General features: G+C 37.1%; 1 protein-coding gene and 1 long non-coding RNA gene across 6 annotated transcripts in view; one reads left to right on the top strand and one right to left on the bottom strand.

The window, feature by feature from the left end:
- The window catches only part of LOC309608296, a 109,127-nt gene extending 88,214 nt beyond the window's left edge, over nucleotides 1-20,913 (bottom strand). Inside the window, exon 1 of the long non-coding RNA XR_014232785.1 lies at nucleotides 1,499-20,913. This is a non-coding gene — a long non-coding RNA (uncharacterized lncRNA). The remainder of the gene's footprint in view (nucleotides 1-1,498) is intronic.
- The window catches only part of PPARG (peroxisome proliferator activated receptor gamma), a 131,530-nt gene that overhangs the window by 38,765 nt on the left and 71,693 nt on the right, over nucleotides 1-21,072 (top strand). The window contains exon 1 of one of the 5 annotated variants that reach the window (XM_082347934.1): nucleotides 1,314-1,506. The exons of 3 other annotated variants lie outside the window; for them this stretch is intronic. Coding sequence is in view for 1 of the 2 variants with exons in the window: in XM_082347935.1 (XP_082204061.1) it covers nucleotides 20,917-20,998 (82 nt within the window). In the remaining variant the exon portion in view is untranslated. Of the gene's footprint in view, nucleotides 1-1,313; nucleotides 1,507-20,895; nucleotides 20,999-21,072 lie in introns of those variants that run through there. One more of the 5 variants, XM_082347935.1, reaches the window with a different exon arrangement.

Here is a 21,072-nt window from a genome sequence, read left to right as displayed (position 1 = left end):
TCCACCTTTTGGCTATTGTGAATAACGCTGCAGTGACCATTCAAGTGTTCAAGTATCTTTTTGAGTCTCTGTTTTCAATTATTTAGGGTATATATACCTAGGTGTAGAATTGCTGGCATATTTGGTAATTTTGTATTTAACCTTTTGAGGAACTGCCATACTGTTTCCACAGCTACTGTACTTTTTTACATTCTCACCAGCAATGTACAAGGGTCCCAGTTTCCACATCCTCCCTAACACTTGTTACATTCCATATTTTTTTTATTATAGCCATCCTAGTAGGTAGGTATGAAGTGATATTTCATTATGGTTTTGATTTGCATTTCCCTGATGACTAATGATGACGAGCATCTTTTCATGTGCTTATTGGACATTGGTATGTCCTTGGAGAAAGGTCTATTCAAGTCCTTTGCCCATTTTTTAGTTGAGCTGTTTGCTTTTTGCCTTTTTATTGTTCTTCTCTCACTTTTTATTTTCTTACACACTTCTTTATATAATCAAAAAGATCATTTCGTTTGAGCCCAGAGAAATGCTTTCTATCTGCCTTTCATTGCCACATATGTGGAATTAAGGTTGAATGCTTCTCATCCTGCTGCCAAAATTAGTACCTGAGAATCTGTCTCTCTTAAAATGAAAGAATTTTTCGACATGATTTGATGCTATGGAATTCCTTGTATTCTCTCCCAAATCGCAGTTTAATGAGCCCACATGTAGGGGATGATTCACTAAGAAGTACTCAGGAAAATAAACATCTACTTTCCTAGAATGATTTAATTTTAGACCTGGAAGAGACCATCTCTTTCTCAAACTGGGATCCACAGATTTTTGGGGATCAACAAATATATTCTTGGGCTTAGAGATTTTCAGAATTTAAAAATATTGCATTGGGGGCTTCCCTGGTGGCACAGTGGTTAAGAATCCGCCTGCCAATGCAGGGGACATGGGTTCGAGCCCTGGTCCAGGAATATCCCACATGACGCAGAGCAACTAAGCCCGTGTGCCACAACTACTGAGCCTGCACTCTAGAGCCCACGAGCCACAACTACTGAGCCCATGTGCCACAACTACTGAAGCTCGCGCACCTAGAGCCCGTGCTCCGCAACAAGAGAAGCCACTGCAGTGAGAAGCCTGTGCATTGCAACGAAGAGTAATCCCCACTCGCTGCAACTAGAGAAAGCCTGCACACAGCTACGAAGACCCAACACGGCCAAAAATAGATTAAAAAATTATTAAACACACACACACATACACACACACACACACACACACACACACATACACACACACACACACACACACACACACACACACACACACAAAGCATCCCATTGCTTTAAAAAAAAAAAAGTAAAAAAAAATATTGCATTGTTATATCAACAGTAATCTAAAAGGTCTTTATAAAGCCCAGATTTCACAATTTAAGGACATTTTCCTGGTTTCTTACATTAGTTTTCTCAACTTGGGGATAGAGGACCTCTGGGGAGTCTGAGGACACAACCTTGGCAGGTCTGTAAAATTTTTTTCTGCCTTTATTTTCTTATTTTTTATTTTTAAATTTATTTATTTATGGCTGTGTTGGGTCTTCATTTCTGTGTGAGGGCTTTCTCTAGTTGTGGCATGTGGGGGCCACTCTTCATCGCGGTGCGCGGGCCTTTCACTGTCATGGCCTCTCTTGTTGCGGAGCACAGGCTCCAGATGCACAGGCTCAGTAGTTGTGGCTCATAGGCCTAGTTGCTCTGCGGCATGTGGGATCTTCCCAGACCAGGGCTCGAACCCGTGTCTCCTGCATTAGCAGGCAGATTCTCAACCACTGCGCCACCGGGGAAGCCCTTGTTCTGCCTTTAAAATGGACCCACACATTAGTGACGCTTAAGAAACTCTGATCAAATTCAACTCCTCTCCTTTTACAAAGGAGGCCTAGAGAAGTTAACTGACTTCCCAGAATAACACAGCAAGTTAATAAGACCAACCAATACCGAAACTCGAGTCTTTAGTCCGGTTCCTTGTGCTCATATGGGGATGCTGCAGGGATCATGTCTTCATTGGGTTTATAATGTAGTGGGGAAGGCAGACAGTGAGCAAGTAATAACTAAAACGGTGAGTGCTACGAGGGAGGAAAAGGGTAATGAGTTGTTTGGAATGATTCCAGGGTGATTTCACCTGATCTTAGGGTTTGGGGAAGTGATTTTTATGCTGATAATCGAAGAGAGAATAGGAGCCAGCTTAAGAAAGGAGTCAGCTGAGAGAAAAAACGATGTTACAGAGGAAATTGTGTGTGAAGGCTCTGAGTGGAGAAAAGCATAGTTTAACTGGAGAAAAGGACTGGGAAGAGGCTTCAAAGCTAAACAGGGATTATTCAAAGCAGCTTGGATTTCAGACAATCAGGAGTCAATATAGATTTTAAACAGCGGAATGACATAATCTGATTTGAACTTTAAGAGGTCAGTCACTCTGGCTAAAGTTGCAGAATTGATTGGAGAGGAGATAAGAGCCGATTTAGGGAGACCAGGTGGGAAGTGATGTGTGAAAGAGATGAGAGTAGTTTGGACTGGGATTGATAGCAGAGAGGGCTGAGAGAAGTGGCTGAATGTACTTACCAGGTAGAATCAGAAAGACGTGGTGACCGACCGGATGTGGGTGTAAGAACAGTCCGTCGTGACTCTCTTTCGTGATTTGGCATGATCAGCTGGGAGACTGGTGGGGCCATTTACGAAGGTAAGGCTCACTGAAGAAGACCAGTTCTGGGGATAGGTGATAGATGCAGTCTTGGACCTGTTGAGTTTGAGTTGCCTATGACATATTTCAATGGACATATCAAATAGGTATTTGTACGTAGGCCTGAGGCACACAAGAGGCCACAAGGACAGAGATAGAGATTTGGTCTCAGTATATCCTTGATCTTTGAAGCCTTCTGTAATGAGATTGCTGAGGGGAGAGCGTAGAGAATTGGAAGAATGAAGAGCCTTGAGGGAGAACCAGATTTCTTGGTAGGACCATTGGTATCTCAGGAGCCGAAAAGAAGAGAAACAGTGGAAGAAGGGCCAGGACCCAGGGGTCTGCTCTCTGATGGAAAAGTCAAATGATTAGTTCCACAAAATATCTACCTACCTTACATGCTGAGATAGTTTTATGCTACTAATTTCAAGTTAAACATTTTTCCAATTCTTTTTCCAGAAGGTAGGCATGTGAAATGTTGATGAACTGGGATGTACATTGTTCTCGGTAAATTGAGTTTCTGGTCAACTCAGTCAACCAGAAAGCTCTTTTCATTTCTGGTTATGTAAAATCCTTCTTAAACACAGTAAGCCATTTTTCTGTCTTGGTAATTATTGTGGGATGAAATAAAATTTAAATAGAATTTAGGTAACTCAATGAATTGATGATTCAGGAACTCTTAATGTCTTAGTTTCATTTTGAATAGCAAATAACATTTTACTGAAGATATAGAAAATATTGAAGATTATCTCCAGAAATGCTCTGGAAGCTGCTTTTAAAAACAAATCACTTTTTTAACTGCCTTTTTTTTCTTAGCATTTGTCCATTTTTTCTAAAGGTATAGGAACAACTTTCAGTACATCAAGAGCTTTTGATAGTTGATGAAAATTATATTGCGTTTATTTTTATGTGGATGTTTATATAATTCTAACCTAGTAGAACCAGGTATATCAGTACATTCCTCAGTGTTGTTAATTTCATCAACATGTGTACTCTTTGATCACTGGCCCCATATGTAATGCAGCTATTTCAGAGTCATTCTGCTGACATTACAGATATGCATATGCGGGCAGTAAAGAGCAATGTGAAAAGTTACATCTATATCAGGTTTGCGTAAACTAAGTCATGAGGCAACTGCCCAGGGGATCTTTCCAGTGGTAATAATACCAAAGTGAATCTTTTAATAAAGTAAAATGCCCTTTAAAATGTGGTCTGGGGAGAAGGAAACTAATATCTGTGGTTACTCTGTGCCAAGCAGTTCTAAGTGCTTTGCATACACTATTTCTTTCAATCCTCACGACAATTCTGTTTTACAAATGCGGCCACTGGGACCTAAGTACTTTGCTCAATGTTACACCCCAGTACATGGTGATACTGGGATTCTAATTGAAGTTTATCTCATTTTAAAGCGAGTATTCTTTCCATTTACACCTCTACTCCTCCCTGGAAGTCAGGAGACCTATATTCTAGCTCCTGCCACATCCTCTAACTATGTAACCTTGGATAAGCCACTTACTAGACTCCTATACAGCATGATAATGTTGGCATTCACTTTCTCCCAGACAGACTTTTGCTCTTTCCCCTTGTCTAGAATGCTCCTCACTTCCTGTCCAGGTGTTCATTCATGCATCATTAATCCATTCATCAGTGGGTCAGACAAAAATAGTCTTTATCCATACAATAATGGAGGTTCTCTGACATAGCTATGAATAAATATATCCATAGCTTTATAGGCTATAGATACATGGTCACTGTTTTTCAGGAGGCATGCTCTCGTCATATCTACATCTTGCTCATGTATAAGCCATAGCTGAAATCCCATTTCTTCCATGAACCATCCCATCTTGATACTCTCTTCTGAGCCCCTGTGAAATTGAGTCATTTTTCCATGTATTTGGCAAATCACCAGGTGCTACCTTGTGACACCTCCTCTGTCATTGGCTGAAATTCTTATTCACATCATGAATCATTACTTAACTTTTCACCTGTTTGCAGCTTGTTTCTCCAACAAGATATGAATTCCTTAAGGGCAGGCTGAGACTTCTCTGTATTTCCCACAGTGTCTTGTAAATAGCAAAGTTTTTGACTGGGTTCATTCAACAAATGTTTGTTGATTTGGATTAAATTTTTTAAGTTCAGATTTTACTTCCTGGTCAACTGATTTTGGCCAAGTCACGTAGCTTCCTTGAGCCTCAGTTTTCAATAAAATGGAAATAATTCCTACCTCTCAAGATTAAATAAATAATATATGGAAAAATGCTTTGGGCACTTTAAAAGACTATACAAGCCTTATATATTTATTATACTTTGTGGTGAAAAATCACCCTGTCCTGAATTCCTTCATTAGGTCCTTCATGTCCCAACATTTACTTTAACTGTTCACTTGATCTACTTTTATCTCCCTTGTCCTACCATATTGCTCTCTACAGTTTAACATCTTTATTTGCTCCAAGCGTAGTTCTAAACTTTTTCTCCTTTATTTTGGGTATTCCCAAATCTTAGTCTTATTTACGAATGTGGATGTAAATGAACTGTCCTCAGACTACCTTATCTGATGGGTCACAAGGTCCCTCACACTGAAAAACTGGGAGTAATAGAAATTACTGTTAATTTTCTTTCAAGGTAGCTTAATCCATTCACTTGCAGTTTCAGATTGATATAAAGGATTTGTTGTTAGGAGCTTGATATTGAGATTTTTTTAATCTATATTAGAACTTTGTATATTCTCCAAAGTATATGTTAGGACTGGTACCATACAAGCCTGTGTTGCCTTAGGTCATGTTTATGGAACCTTGGCAAATTTAGTAAGAAACCCCAAATACAGTAATTTCAATAGCTAAATCTTGTGATTAAGATTTCCCAAGTGTTAAGAATTTACTGAATTGAGTTATTCTGGTCTTTGCTACTTTTGGTGCTTTGGTTAATTGTAGCCATCAAACCAAACTTTATTTTACTATCTTCATTGAAGTAAGCTTTTTTGAGCATTTAAAAATTATTTTTAATAGGATCATTGTTTCCTCTAGCTTTTCTAGAGTGTGGTTCCTACGTGGGTAATGTCTGTCCATCTCTTGGAAACCTTGAAATAAATACATTGACTACTGTTATTGTTATTTATGTTGAAAGATATTAAAATGAGATTTGTAATCCAAATGGGCATTACTTACTTCACATCTGGTTCCTTGAAAAGTGGCCAGATGCAACAATTCTTAATGCAAGACAGCCTGGGGCACAACCTTTGCAATTCCCACCCTCCTTTGCAAAACAGCTGCCTTGTGTGAACCTTTAACATGAAAAAAGAAGAAGAAAAAAGAAACAAAGAAAATTTACTTCACATTTAATTATAAATTTCCAATAGAAGTGTGAATATAATTCCTACATTTAAGAGCTAGCAACCATTGGAAGTGGAAGGCAATGTGAAAATATGGCAGCACTGACCTAGTTTTTAGTTGTCAGGACCAAAGACATCATGAAACCTCTCTCCTCTCTTTAAATCTCCTCACTTTGCTTAATTTTAAAGTGATTATATGTCGTAGTGGCCTGGGACAGTCTCAGTTTATGCCTTTTGCCCTGTTTCACTCTTCAAAGTGCTCCAGTTTGGGCAATTAAATATATGGCCATTTTATTGAATCCCTGAGACACTAATCAGGAAGGCTAAGGAGTGGGAATGATGAGAACGAATTAAAGGGACAGTGATCTTCAGGTTGAGGCAGTGCTGAAACCAAAAGGCTGCTGATCAGCATTCTCAGTAACGAAGGTGAAAGCTGAGCTAGAAATTGATTTGTGAACAAATTCTGAACATCACAAGATCCACCAGATTAATGCTGGTTGCTCGTAGGGAGCGTGGAAAGGCGGAGGACAAGAACCAGGTCAGGTGCTTGTGGTATCTTTTATGCAACACCAACGTTAGACTTCCTGTCTGAGGTTTTCCAAGCTGAGTCCCTCACCTCTTGACGGTCTTTGAGGAGTAGTGATGCTGGTAGCTAGTAGAAAGACTTCAAAGAAAAAAATAGATGGAAGATAATAGTTCTTTAGAAAAATAGAAACACATTATTCTTGATAGCTTTCATCTTCTTTGAAAAGCTTAGCTAAACGTTTCTGCCATTTACCTTAATAATCTACTTAGAAATTTAATTGTATCAACTATAAAAGGCTGGCTTTTGATATTCTCTTTTAAAGAGTCCTCAGGATTTGACAGCTATTTTTTTTAATACTCAATTGTTGCACAGTGTCATTATTTGACTTAAAATAACTTTTTAAATTCTAAGAGTAATAGCTACTATTGAAAAAGATGCAGAAAAATATAAAGCAAAAAATAAGTACTCATAATCCTGTCACCCTGAAGTAACTAATGTTAACACTATAGCATAGTTCCTTTCAACTTTCTTACACATATATATTTTTAAATGTTTATTCAATGAAGGTCTTGAATTATAACCTTATGGAAAATGCTTTTAGTATTCTGGTAACAATAGGAAAATAATATCTTACGTTTACATAGAGCTTTAAAACGTGTAAAGTTCTTTTATATAGTAACATATTTAATCCTAATAATATCGCTGTAAGGCAAGGCAGATATTACTTCCTCTTTTACATATGGGGAAATTGAAGGTCAGAAGTGCTCAGTGATTTGCCCAAAGACATTGGTAAGTAGTAGAGCCTTGATTAGAACCCTGGGCTCCTTCATAGTCCAAGACTCTTTCTATGTACAACTTGAGAAATTAATTATACTAGAACTTTTAAGTCCTCCAAAACAGAATCAGGTCTAAAGAACTAATTATGAGAAACTGATTCTTCAGCTGGGAAAAGAAAGTAAGGAAGAGGAGTGTTGTGTTTGAAGAATGGCCTTTAGGTTTGTAGAGGGGCAGTATTCAAAGAATGATAACCATCTTTCTTAGAACCTCTTCTGAAAGTAAAACAAGGGGGCTGAGCTTCTTGGGGACATGTGAGTTTGGGGTAGGGAACTTTCCTGAAGGCCTTTGAAAAGACAGTGTACTATCTGTTTGGAATTAACAGTCAATCAGGTCTTGAACCTCTAATGCTATATTAAGAACAATAAATGAAATAAAAGGCATACCCTCTTATGTTTTCAAAGGACTTAACAGTATACCTGGAGGAATAAAACAAACATGTGAAACAACTCAGCTGTAAATTATGTGGTCTTGACTCTGTGTATAATGAGTTATTAGGGGTAAGAACTAATGAATTGGCATTTAAACAGCATTTACTTTGCGCCTATCAAGAAAAACATATCATTAAGTGTTGTGTCATACATAAGATCAGGAAGCCAGAAACAAGTCCTGGTGGATGACAGAAAATAGGAATATACACATTCACTTACACGTTAATAAAGCCGCTCAACATTTATTGAGCACCTGCTGTATACCACAGGTACATAGGAGTGAGTAGATACATCCTTTTGAATAGAACTTAAGATATGTGTTAGGAAATAGTGAACAATAAGGTGAGTGAGTGGGTGGGTGTCTGGGCAGATGGTAGCAATAATACCATTAACCTGTTAATAATCGGTTAGGCATGATTCTGATTAGGGACAAGAGTTTACAATAGCTGAGCTCTTAACCCTTAAAATATATTGAATGGAAGAGTTAAAATAAAATGTTAGAAGTCATCTAATCTACTCTCCTTTCCTTGTCTCAACTTTATAAATGGGGAATTCAGACCAGAGCCATTGTGACTTGCGTAAGTTCATAAATGGAGTTAGTGGCAGAACTGAAGGTTGAACCCTGGTCTTCTGTTTTTTTCCAGTTACACTATTCTGCCTCTTGACTCTTGAATTTAGCTAAACATCTTTTCCTTCTCCCTTATGCCAACTGTATGAATATCAGATCTTAGATCCTAAATTAAAGGTTTGGATTGTAATCATTACTCAGTCATCGGTAGAAAAATATGATATAAAAAATGAATCTGTTTCATTTCTCAATCTCAGTAGATGTCTTATTTATGAAATGACTAAAGGCTCAATGAGATTAACAATATACAACCTGGAATAAATGTTTTGTAGCCATGGCAGTGAAAAGCCTATGTTTTAGACCCAGCTCTATCACTAACTAGCTGTATAATTCTGCGTTAAGTCCTGTCACCTCTTTTTTCTTTATTTATAAAATGAGAGGCTTAGAAACTCTTTAAAGTTTGGTTCAGTTATTTTATATAGCTGTATCTTATTACTACTTGAGTAAAGCACAGATTTCTTTTAAGGAAAGAAATTTCTTATGATTCTCAGTGTTCACATAATTTTTATTATAATGTAACTGAAATTTGCTCAAAACTAATTATAAATTGTTTATGCCTATAGCTCTTATATGCAACCAAAACAAATTAAATAACATGTTTAAAAACCCTTAACATTCAAATTAACAGTCCAAAATGGAAATGACTGCTATAACACATGCTTTTGGGGGTTCTACACCCTGTGCTTCTCAATGCCGTGTATATGATTAAGTTCTCCCTCTACTTTTCTCTTGTTGAACTCTTCTGTAAAACAGTCCTTCCTACAGTATTAACAGGTCTCGTTTGGCCTTCACTTAACTCCAGTGAATCACTTACATATTAAAAGTCTACCTTTGTCCTTCCATCCTTAATCCTGGACAACTAAAGTAGTAGTACTGGGAACCAATGAAATCATAAATACAAACTGTGGCACTGAACTGATAGTAAGTATTCAGTTAAAAAAAATCATCCAGATAATCTAAAATATGAATTTTTACAAGTTTTCTGTCATTAAAATGAAAGAAAAATTGAAAATGTAGGATTAAAAACTTTTAATCAAAAAATTGAAACAATTTAAATGTCCATTAACTGAATGGATAGACAGAATATGGTATACTCATACACAGCCTGGCCTCGATTATTCAGCAATAAGAAGGAACTTACTACAGATACATGCTACAAATGGATCAAAAACATTATGCTAAGTGAAAAATCCAGACAGAAGAGACCATGTATTGTATGATTCCATTTATACAAAATACTCAATAAAAGCAAATCTATAAAGGTAGAAAGTAGATTAGTGGCTGCCTGGGGGAGGTGGGAACTGGGATTGATTGTAAATCAGCATGAGAGATCTTATTAGGTGATGAAAATGTTCTAAAACTGATTTATGGTGATTGTTGCAAAACTCAGTAAATTTACTAAAATTTATTGAATTGTATACTTACTTGAACTTTATGATATATAAAATATACCTCAATAAAGTTGTTTTTAAAAAGCTTTTATAAAGCTTTTCTTCTAGGACTTCTTAAGACTATACATCTATGGATATCCCTCCCCAGAGTAAGGAGACCAGTTGAAAATATATTGGTTTAGTGGAATTAGAGAGAGGGTTCAGTAATTAAGATATCAGGGATTCTAGCTTTGACTTTGTCACTAACTCTTTGTTATCTTGGGCAGGGCCTTGGGCAAGTCACTTAACCTGTCTGTACCTTGGTTTCTCCAACCGTAAATGAAAAGGGTTTAGGTTAAATGTTCTTTAAGACTTCCTGCAGAAATGACAATCTCATGTTCACATTTCTGTTATCTATGAATACCATACCCTTTCTCAATCCACTATTTATCCCCGCCTTCCAAATGATCTTTTCAAAGCTCCTTTAATCAGCTTGGCATATTGCTTGTCTCATTAATTCTTGGTCACTAAAACTTCCTGACCTCAATGCATAGGTCTTTCGGGTGCACAATTCCCAAAATGTTTATATGAAATCTCTGTAGGAGACTGAATGTGGTTATCATTCATTAATCTCCCAGGGGCTATGTTCTCATCCTCTGTAATAACTCTCTTATGGAAGCTCTCCCATAGATAGCAGTACACATCCCCTTCAGGCAGTACATGAAAGAAACAATGGAATCATCCTATTAAATTACAGAGAATGAGAATCTGGCCCATTGTTTTCTTCTGCTGCCTAAGGAAGAAGTTGTACTCTTTGGATCCCCGTAAAGATTTTGGCTTGTCCACCTCCTTGGATTCCCAAGTAACAATTAAGCAATCTGGCCTTCTTCCCACTTCTCATTTCAGTGTGTAAGATACTTGTCAACTTGCCCAGAAGGACTTTAGGCATTTTGTGCTCTTCATCTGAGTGTGTGCAATAGATAAATAAAGACATAATTAGAAGGAAGACTGAGTTAAGACTCAATTTTATTTTTATTGGGGGAGGGCATACTTATTTTAGAATTGAAAGAGTTGTTTCTTGTCTGCCTTCATATTTTAGTCTTTCTCTTCTTCCCTTTGTGTTCAATAAGATGTTTCTGAGTGTTTAAAAATGAAAAGTTTATTAAAATGGAGCTCATGTTTGTAAATATAAAAACGTAGCATCTTACTTCCTAGAGCTTAGTGTATCTGAAGAAAACCACCCTTGGAGTGCAGAGAACAAACTAGGTGGTTGGAATGTGGTTTAATTAGTCCACAAACCTGTCAGGAATCTTAGACTCCCTTCCTAAAGCTATGCTGACACACAACATAACTATGGAGGAACCAGTTAAGTTTTTATTCTACTTATTCCCTATACATTAGGAATAACCACTTGCTAAAAACTGAAAATCACTATTAATGGAAATTGTTAGGTCAAACTGAAGCCTTAGCTATATTATTAGGGGTTGATAAGTGGTTTTGTATATGCAATAAAAAGAAAAAGGATTAGAGAGCTGAAGACCCAGGTGATGGATGTCTTGGTTGTAACTGTGTCATAGGACCAAAGATAACAGAGAAAAGTGTAGCTAAAATAAAATTCTCTAAAAATAATTGAAGAAAAGAAACTTAGATATGTCAGTATTTTATGATATGAGCATCCAGTGAACAGAAGAAACAGGTATGCCTAACCCAGAAATTTTGGTATTGAAGATATCTACCTTTTTAGTAACAGAGAACAAATTAAACATTTATTTTTCCTTTGCAATAGGAACTATATTTCAGGGTATCCACATTGCTTTAGTTCTCAATGAAAAGCTCTACCTCATAGAAAAATACCAGCTAATAAATGTAGAAGGAGTGATAGAATTAGAAAAACTTCATTTCATAAACTCAAAGCATTGATTCAGGCAAAGATTATTAAGTGTGTTATAACCTTTAGGTAAATGATTGGTGAAACTGAATATCCTTATAATTACATAGTAACAGCACACAGCTTACTTTCTAGGTGCAAGAAGAAAAAAGTAACCCTACAATATTATCATCATTCTAAATTAATAATCGATCTTAGCATCACTAACGGTCAGTCATATGCCATGTCTCTGATGTGATGGAATAGGAAGCATAGAACCTCACCTATGTTACATTAAAATAGAAAATGTTTCACCTGAATCCACACACCCTTAGATATAACATCCAGCTTGTGGGAAACATGGGGATAGAGAAGCAAGCTAAATGATCCCACAAGAAAACAGTCAGACAAATCCAGAGGGTGAAACATTCTACGTGATAAACTGGTCTGATCTTTTCAGTTAGTCAGTGGCCTTAAAATTAAGGCAAGCCAGGGGTGGGGGAGGATGGCTATACTAGATTTTAAAAGACTTAAGGGACATACAACCAAATGGATATCAACATCTTGGGCGAGATTCAGGTTTGGAACAAACCAGTTATAAAGAACATTTGGGGTCAACTGGGGAAATTTAAATATGGACTGGGTATTGTTTGAAATGAAACTTTACTAAAATGGAAAGATGGAGATTACAGGCTTTAAAAAGCAGGTTACCACCAGTAAGTACCATATCTCTTTTTTACTAAAAAGCACAAATACTATGTGTATAGGTACATATGTGTACACATATATTTACTTATGATCATACATATGCCCAGAAAAAGATCCAGTTAGATAAACCCTAAGAGTTCAACAGTGATAATCTCTGAGTAGTAGAAATACAATGATTTTATTTTTACCAGTGTGTATTTTTAAATTTTCAACAATGAACGTGGATTGGTTCTGTAAAAATAAAATGTACTTAAAAAAAAAAAAGTTTTCATATAGAAAAGCAACAGTGTTTCCTGTCCTTTAAGGAAAATTAAAATAAAATGTTTCCATTGAGGAAGAAAGGTGAAAAGACTAGAAAACAATTTAGTATCTTTCAAAAACATGTGGCCCTGGGTTTTGTCTGTAAAGTTTTGTCTATTTGTCTTTAGTCAACATGGTGTAAAGAGTCAAACCCAGCGTTTGAATTCAAACTCTGTCACTTTACAAGCGTTTTTGCTTTGGGCATGTCACTTTATCTCTCCAAGCCTCTGTTTTCTCATCTAAAAGAGTGGTTGTGAGAATTAAAGATGATTTAAATAAATCAGTGCCTGGAGCAGAGTGGGCTTTCAAAATTAGAATATTATGAATTCATATCATCAAAAATTTAAATCTTACACATGACAACTTGTTTAACAAAATAATAACAGTCACCAGCTGACACCCCTGTTGCTCTTAAATGTTTTACGAGCATAAGTATGTTTCACAAAGAAATGGTATATAAGTAGAGTATGGAATCTTCAAAAACAAGTAGGAATGTTAAAAGTTCACTTAGCAATAATAGAACCATTTTATTTATGATAGCCGTTAAAGAATTGATAGAAAAATAAAGATTAACTCTATAGCCAAAAACCATTACCAGGTTCCACATCGAAGCTCTATTCAAGAGCTGCTGTTATTTTCTTGTTTTGCTTTAAAGGACCTCCCAGCATCATTGCGAATTTCAAAATTGATGAAAACACAGTACAGCTTTAAGGTACTTTTTTAAAATTATAGTATGAATACCTCACAGTAGAAATTTTCACACAGTAATTTTATTATTTTCGTTAGAGGAACTATGTCAATAGAAAGCACGACTATTTGTACCAGAAGAACCCCAGCCTGCTAGGATGACTCATGAAGGCTAAGCGCGAGGCAAAAGGACATTTGTCAGCAGAATGGAGTCCTGAATTGATTGATCAGATATCACCAATTTTTAATTACCAAGTCGTTATTGAGCACTTCCTTTGTAAAAACCACTGTCTCTAAACTCTGTGATCAACTATGGCATTCCCAGGGGTGAATCCTCCAAATTAAGTGACTCACATAGTACAAATGCTTTCGTGCTGATCGACTTCTAACATGATTGTTGGCATTAAGAAAAATTGATTAGAACAATTTACTTGAACGTTTTATTGCATCATTTTAATGAGATAGAGCACAGTTTGGAGCTTTGGACTGGGAATGAAGAAACCTGATTTCTAGCTCAAAGTCTGCTTCTAATTATCTGAGTAATTCCTTGGGCAAATCATTTGATTTCTCTGGAACACATTTTCCTTGTGAAAAATTAAGAGTTTGAATATATTAATCTCCCTAGTATTAAGTTATATGAGTCTGTGATCTCAAAAGTCCTTGTATTTCCTTTAGGACAGTCACAAAACTGGTAAATTGCTTATTCTACATAAACTAAACTTGCCTATAACTCTGTGGCTCTAAGCTTGCTTTAGGATTGTGGGGTTTTAGTGTGGTTCACCCATGATGGGATATCTTACCTAGGGAATCTCCATATAACTGATCTTGAAAAATTAATTGATAAAATCTGAACAATGAAGAAGATACATGTTATAGAAGTTTGGGATTTCCCACAACTTAAATATGGGTCATTTGATAATATCACCCATGGTATTTTATTATGCTTAGAAACCAAATTGCTGGAGAATTTCAAATATTACATTGCAAACACAGGTTAACATAATTTAGGTGGTATGTCTTTGGTTCAAAGGTATAATGACTTCAAAAGTGTCTAGTTGATCCCTAGAAAGTGGTTAGACAGGTTAGGGTTGTTTTTTTGGTTTCTCTTCAGGTATTACAAGCAAGTTAACTTTTGAAGGGGGGAAAAAAAAAAAAGGAAGTTTCCAGATAAAAGTGCCTTTCATGCTATACCTAATTAGCCACCGGGTATGAAAAGGAAGAGGTAACTCGGGATTAGAACATGAATAAGAATACAGTATACAGAATTTCCATTACACTTTAAATAAATGAATTACAGGCATACTGGTAAGTATTTCCACATTAGAACCCAAAGGACTTAAAGGATTATTCAGTTTTGCAGAAAGACTTTCTCATTCTAGAGATGAAAAATGTGAACCCAAAGAGTTGACACAAGTCTGAACCCATATAAGAACCTAAAACCTAGGTTTTCTGGCTCCAGTTTCAGTGTGTTTTTCCATAGATTACATTGCTTCAGGGTGAAGAAGACCTTTTAAAATACCAAATACACATCTGCTGCAGTTATTGGCTACAAGCTAACATCATTTCAAGTTAATTTTCTTTCAATCAGAATGGTATATTAGCTTAAAATATTAATCCTGTAGAGAAAATATGTTACTTTTTGCAATTCTGAACCAAGTTACAGTTTTTGATTAAAGAAGAATGGATCGTACCTTCAAAAAAATGACCCAGGTGTTATCAATGGCGGCCTTCCTTTGTCTCTTTCCGTGGGAATCCTGGGCTTGTTGGGATGGTTGTGGTAGAATTTACATGTTAGGATACAGGATTGTTTGTTCTTCTAAAAGGCATGTGTCCCACTGGAACATCATTTCTCCCACGTTGTGTTCCCTGTGACGATGGAGAAACCCTGAATTTATGCACCCCCCACTAGAAGGTGGGGTTCTGAGCCAACTTTAGTTGCACTAGGAAAAGGCAGCAGTCCTGGGCAGGGGGAAGTGATCTTTTCAGTAGTGGTTCTGGTTGTCGGCAGTTATGTGGCTTTCTTTGGAGGACCATCGGGAAATGTCAGTCTTTTCAGAACAAGAAGAAAATTGAAGGTGTTGTCAGTTCTTGAGGTGTCTGAACTCCTTGAATGATCCGTGTGAGACAGATGTGTCAGGCAGCTGTCCTCTCATCGTTCTCATCAGCAACAAAAGCAATAAACACCCGCTTTATGCCAACTAGGGACACTGTGCAAGGCCCGAGGGATGCTCACAGGTATTAGGGAGGGAGCTCCTGACCTTTTAGGACCTAAGGTGAGTGGTTATATAGCGCTTGTAGCATGAAATGAAGCAAGTTTTTAAATGGGGCTATAGCAAAAGAAAAGAATACTATATGCACCATTCTAACTTGTACTAACATAGCTTGTTTTACAGAAAAGGAAAAGAAAGCAATTAAAGCAGTTTTTAAAATTCAAATTCAATCTAGAGAATGAAATCAAAATTTAACCTATAGACCCCCAAGACACGGTTTTACATAGGTTCAGAGAACAGATTGGTGGTTACCAGAGGGAAAGGGAGGTTGAGGGGAGGGCGAAATGGGTAAAGGGGGTCAATTGTATGGTGACAGATAGAAAACTAGACTTTTGGCGGTGAGCATGCTGTAGTGTATACGGAAGTGGAAACTTAGTGTTGTACACGTGAAACTTACATGATGTTATCAACTAATGTTACCTCGATAAAAAAAGAGCAAGGTTTTAATTAGTTTTCGAGAGTAATGTGACATGAAAAATATTCTATTTTATGGGACTATTTGATGTAAATCATTCTAAACACTGAATAATACTTTTTATAAAACTTCATATAGATATAATGCCATGACTTTGTTAATTATACATTTTTAGACAGTCTCTTACTTTTTGTCATGGAATCATTTATAGCTATTATTACTCTAGTTGCCTTCTCTAAATGTACTAAAATTTGGGGAGTATTTTGGCTGAGTAATATTCAGATTCTTTTGGTCAAAGACAGTTTCATAAATAATATTGAAGACCAAATACTGAAGAGTAGCCTTCTCAAATACCAAACTGTCCATTTTTTTTTAATATCATAAACTAGGATAGCATTAAGCTTTTCATCCTCCTATTATATCATCGTTCCTGATTATCCCCATTCTTCCTCCTGCTGATGGTGTGTACTGTACCCACAATCACATCCATACCGCTATGTCATCAAAGTCCAAGGGGAGACGGTCTTCTTCTCACCTCTCCCTGGCACAAAACCCAACATTCCGCAATAGAGGAAGCTGGGTTAGCTTTTGTGCAATTGCATAAAGAAGGTGGCCTTCTCCCACTCCTCCTGACTCTGGAAAATTACCAAGGACTATCCTTCAAAGGGGGTTCCCCATAGAATGGAAGGCAATAGACTTCTATATAGAGGTACCCTTCAGTACCTCTAGAGGTATCAATGCAAAGTGCTGATAACCAGTTGGTGTACAAAACACCTAGACATGATCTAAAGCTCCAAGACCTTACATAACAGTCCCATTCACCGGCATGCTCTTTTATGCATCTTATTATAATATCCTTCAAATTTTGATATTATAAAGAATAAGATACTGGGGAATCTTAAGACCTTGAAGATAAAGAAATTCACATGCATGTCGAAACTCTCATAAATTTTCTGGTGATCACATACTGTGTTGTCTGATGGTAACGGTAAGTAAATATATTATTTCTGATATCAGCACATGCTAATTGATCTTCAAAGTTAAATAAGCTAAACTATCACTCGTTTAGGCATATTTGGATAATTTTGATAAATATAGTTAAATGTGAACTCAGTGAGGATAGGAACCTTGGCTTATGAATGTATTATCTCCTATGCCTAGAATAATACCTGGCACTTAGTAGGTATTTCATGAACATCTGAGGGATGCATGAGTGGATAGCTGTAAAATAAAATATAATGCCTTTTCAATATCTAAGGACAAAACAGCTGTGTAATTAGATACAAATGAGATTGGCTCAGTTTATTTTTGTCCATTTTAATTTGTGAGCAAGTTGTTTCCTAAGTGACCCAGTGCTACAGTGTGATAGGACAGAACATTATCACTAACATAACAAATATGATTAAACAATCTATATTATATAAGTATTTTGTTAGTAACTTGGGATACTTTCTATATTGCTTGATATGTTGTCAAGAGTTTAAGCAACACTTATTGCACCTGCTATGTGCCAGGCTCTATTAAAACTGTAATTTTTGTCTACTGACTTTTTAAACTCCACCACATAAGAACACATCCATCTTGTTCATCAAGCCAGCACCTAGCTCCATGCCTGCCAATATAGTGTGATATATTGCCAATAAATATTTGTTGAATAAATAAATGAATGAAAAACAGTGAATAGGTCAGGTTTTTGCTTTCAAGTAATATCGTCTAGGGGAGAAGGGTTGACAGATTGTGGTGCTGTAAGAGTCGGTAGTATTAGATTCAGGTGCTATGGAATAATTAGCTGTTAAAAATAATTTTATGTTTGAATAGCTGAAGCACACCATCAGAACTATTAGAGGCTTACAAGTTCTAGTGACACAGGAGATAGGCCAAGTTGAATGGTGTCTGAGAAGAAAAAAAAAGAGAATAGAAGTAACAGTAGGTGAAGAATCCAGAAATTAGTCCCTTTGATGATCGTTGGAAAGAATGAATACTACAGAACTCGAGAACTAGGTGATACTGTCAGCCTCAGAAACAAAACTAAGATGATCCTCAGGTAGAATTATGTGGCATGAATGAGCTACATGGTCATTGAGGAAATGTGGGAATGAGAGAAAGAAGGGCATTGAGAAACTCCCCACACCCCCTCCATATCCATAGATACTGAAAAGTGAATAACACAGTTACTCATTGATGTTCCTTGAAAGAGTTAACATATTTTCCCCTGAAGTCACCCTATACTCTATCCCTGTTGCACCTGATTTATTAAAAGCGGTGATTTAGACACTTCTAAGAGTGGGAGTTGGTGAAGGCCAATAGTAAACTGGCCTGAGAGTTAGATTCAAGTTCCGGCTCCGCCCCTCCCTAGCTGTTCAACCTGAAGAATTTACTTGTTATTTGGGGGCTGCATTTTCTCATCGTATTAATAGAGCCTTAGACCACAAAGGGCTTCTCTCACTCAAAAATGGCTATCATTCTGCAAACTTTATCATTCTTATAATCCATCATAATCTTAAGAACATTTTAATAAACTTGTTCATTTTTTTAAAATTAGACTTTGGAATCGGAAGGCAAGAATGAGGTGATGATAGGGAATTGGGTGAGATACTGCCACTTAATAGGAATAAAGCTGAAATTTGCCTTTCAGACTCAAACACATCTTGGGACATTGAGTAGGAGTATCTGTAGGCAGAATGGGGCTTAAATTTTTGTTCTGTTTTATTAACAAGAAGGAAAGTGTTCTTGACTTTAATAATTTATTTTTATCTATCATAAATTCAACCAAGAATCTTGGATTAACACACCTTTAAATATTATGTCATTGTGCGAAATTTCCCATTGAGAGGAAGAGAGAAACTCCTTTATTGAGAATTCAAAGTGAATATAGAAAAAGCTAGTTCTACGCAACTATAATTCCCTCAGTCATTTGGACTGTCAAGAAACTTGCTTTACTAGTGGGAAGCAGCTGCATAGCACAGGGAGATCAGCTGGGTGCTTTGTGACCACCTAGAGGGGTGGAATAGGGAGGGTGGGAGGAAGACGCAAGAGGGAGGAGATATGGGGATATATGTATATGTATAGCTGATTCACTTTGTTATACAGCAGCAACTAACACAACAACGTAAAGCACTTATACTCCAATAAAGATGTTAAACAAAAAAAAAAAGAACCTTGCTTTAACTTGAATTACCTTAATAAAGGTTTTTTGGTTTTTAAAGGTTTATACACTGTAACTGCCCAGCTCTACACTGTATTCTGCATTGTGGAGACCCAGTTAAGTGCTCTCCCCACTGAGCCATTGCTCCATGACTGACAAGGAAGTCCCTTGCAGGATGACTAGTTACTCAGTGTAGATGAATCAGATATGTATTTCTTCCACTTGGGGAATATTGGGATCAGGGTGTTCAGAGATTTGTTGCCATCTGATATACTGCCCTATGTGGGGCATCTTTTTAAATCCATAAGTCACTGCAGTTCTATGAGGCCACTTATGTGACAGGAGGAGGCCTGCTCCCACATTGAGGTTTGGCACAGCTAGTGTTTCTCTTTGCCAAAAAGGGCAAAGGCCTTGAGCAAGAAGCCAGCTTTTTCCTGATTACAAAACTGACCACAATTCCTCGCCAACCTATCAGTGTAAGTCCGGTTTTTGTTTTTTCTTTTTTTTCTGGTAATGCATTATTCCTCTCAGGGAGAACTCCACTTTTTTCATTATGGTACAGAATTTATTGTTTCAACATTAACCGATGTTCAAACATCAGCTGATGTATTTGCTATTGATGGAGAAACTTAATAATTAAGTTTTTCAAAACGCAGACCCTGATACATAAAATCTAAGCCATAGCTAGACCTGCCTCCAGTCTCTTTTTTTTTTTTTTTTAATTTTATTTATTTATTTATTTATTTATTTATTTATGGCTGTGCCGGGTCTTCGTTTCTGTGCAAGGGCTTTCTCTAGTTGTGGCAAGTGGGGGCCTCTCTTCATCGCGGTGCATGGGCCTCTCACTATCGCGGCCTCTCTTGTGGCGGAGCACAGGCTCCAGACGCGCAGGCTCAGTAATTGTGGCTCACGGGACTAGTTGCTACGCCGCATGTGGGATCCTCCCAGACCAGGGCTCGAACCCGTGTCCCCTGCATTGGCAGGCAGATTCTCAACCACTGCGCCACCAGGGAAGCCCCTGCCTCCAGTCTCTTAACTCTAATTTTATGGAATTTGGATAGCTTTCAGCATCATTTTTTACATACTTTACAAAGTAGTAGAATAAATACCTTAGAATATTTTAGTAGCTGATAGCAAATTTTAAAATATGAACACATACTTGAATTCAGACGTTTTCTTCAGATATCAGATAATGTGATTAGAGATTCAACCAGGGATTGGCAGACAGAAAAAAAGCTTTGTCCAAGTAAGTTTATTTCATAACCCAGAGATGTAAAGCTTTCCATTTAAGAAGCAATTGAATATTGAAAAATCTCTTCGCTCCAAGAGTTCTGAGTACTGTACTGCTGCTCGCTTGCGCCCCTCACAAGACACGGAACATGAGGGTCACTGGCGAGACGGTGTGGCAATGTTTTCCTTGTAATGTACCAAGTCTTGCCAAAGCAGTGAACAAGATTATGACACAACATTCTGTCACAGCTGGTCTCCAACAAGAGGGTGCCAGCCAATTCAGGCCTGGTCCTTTGTGAGTTTATTCCCACCTCCCCCAAATATTTGGAAACTGATGTCTTGACTCATTGGTGAGTTCACAAGTTCTACTACCACAAATCTTTTTCTTTTAACGGATTGGACTTTTGCAAGAAATAGACAAATATCAGTGTGAATCACAGCAAACTCCTATTCCATGCTGTGATGGGTGAAACTCTGGGAGATTCTCTTATTGACCCAGAGAGTGATTCCTTCGCTGACACACTGTCTGCAAGCACTTCACAAGGTAAAGTGAATTCCAGATACGGCTGTTGGGATACTTCGGGCATCATGGAAGGGTGAAATTGTTCTTGTGGTTTG

This window comes from Balaenoptera borealis (assembly GCF_965194805.1).
Source record: "Balaenoptera borealis genome assembly, chromosome: 12".
NCBI lineage: Eukaryota > Metazoa > Chordata > Mammalia > Artiodactyla > Balaenopteridae > Balaenoptera > Balaenoptera borealis.
This window is presented reverse-complemented; position numbering and strand designations above follow the sequence as displayed.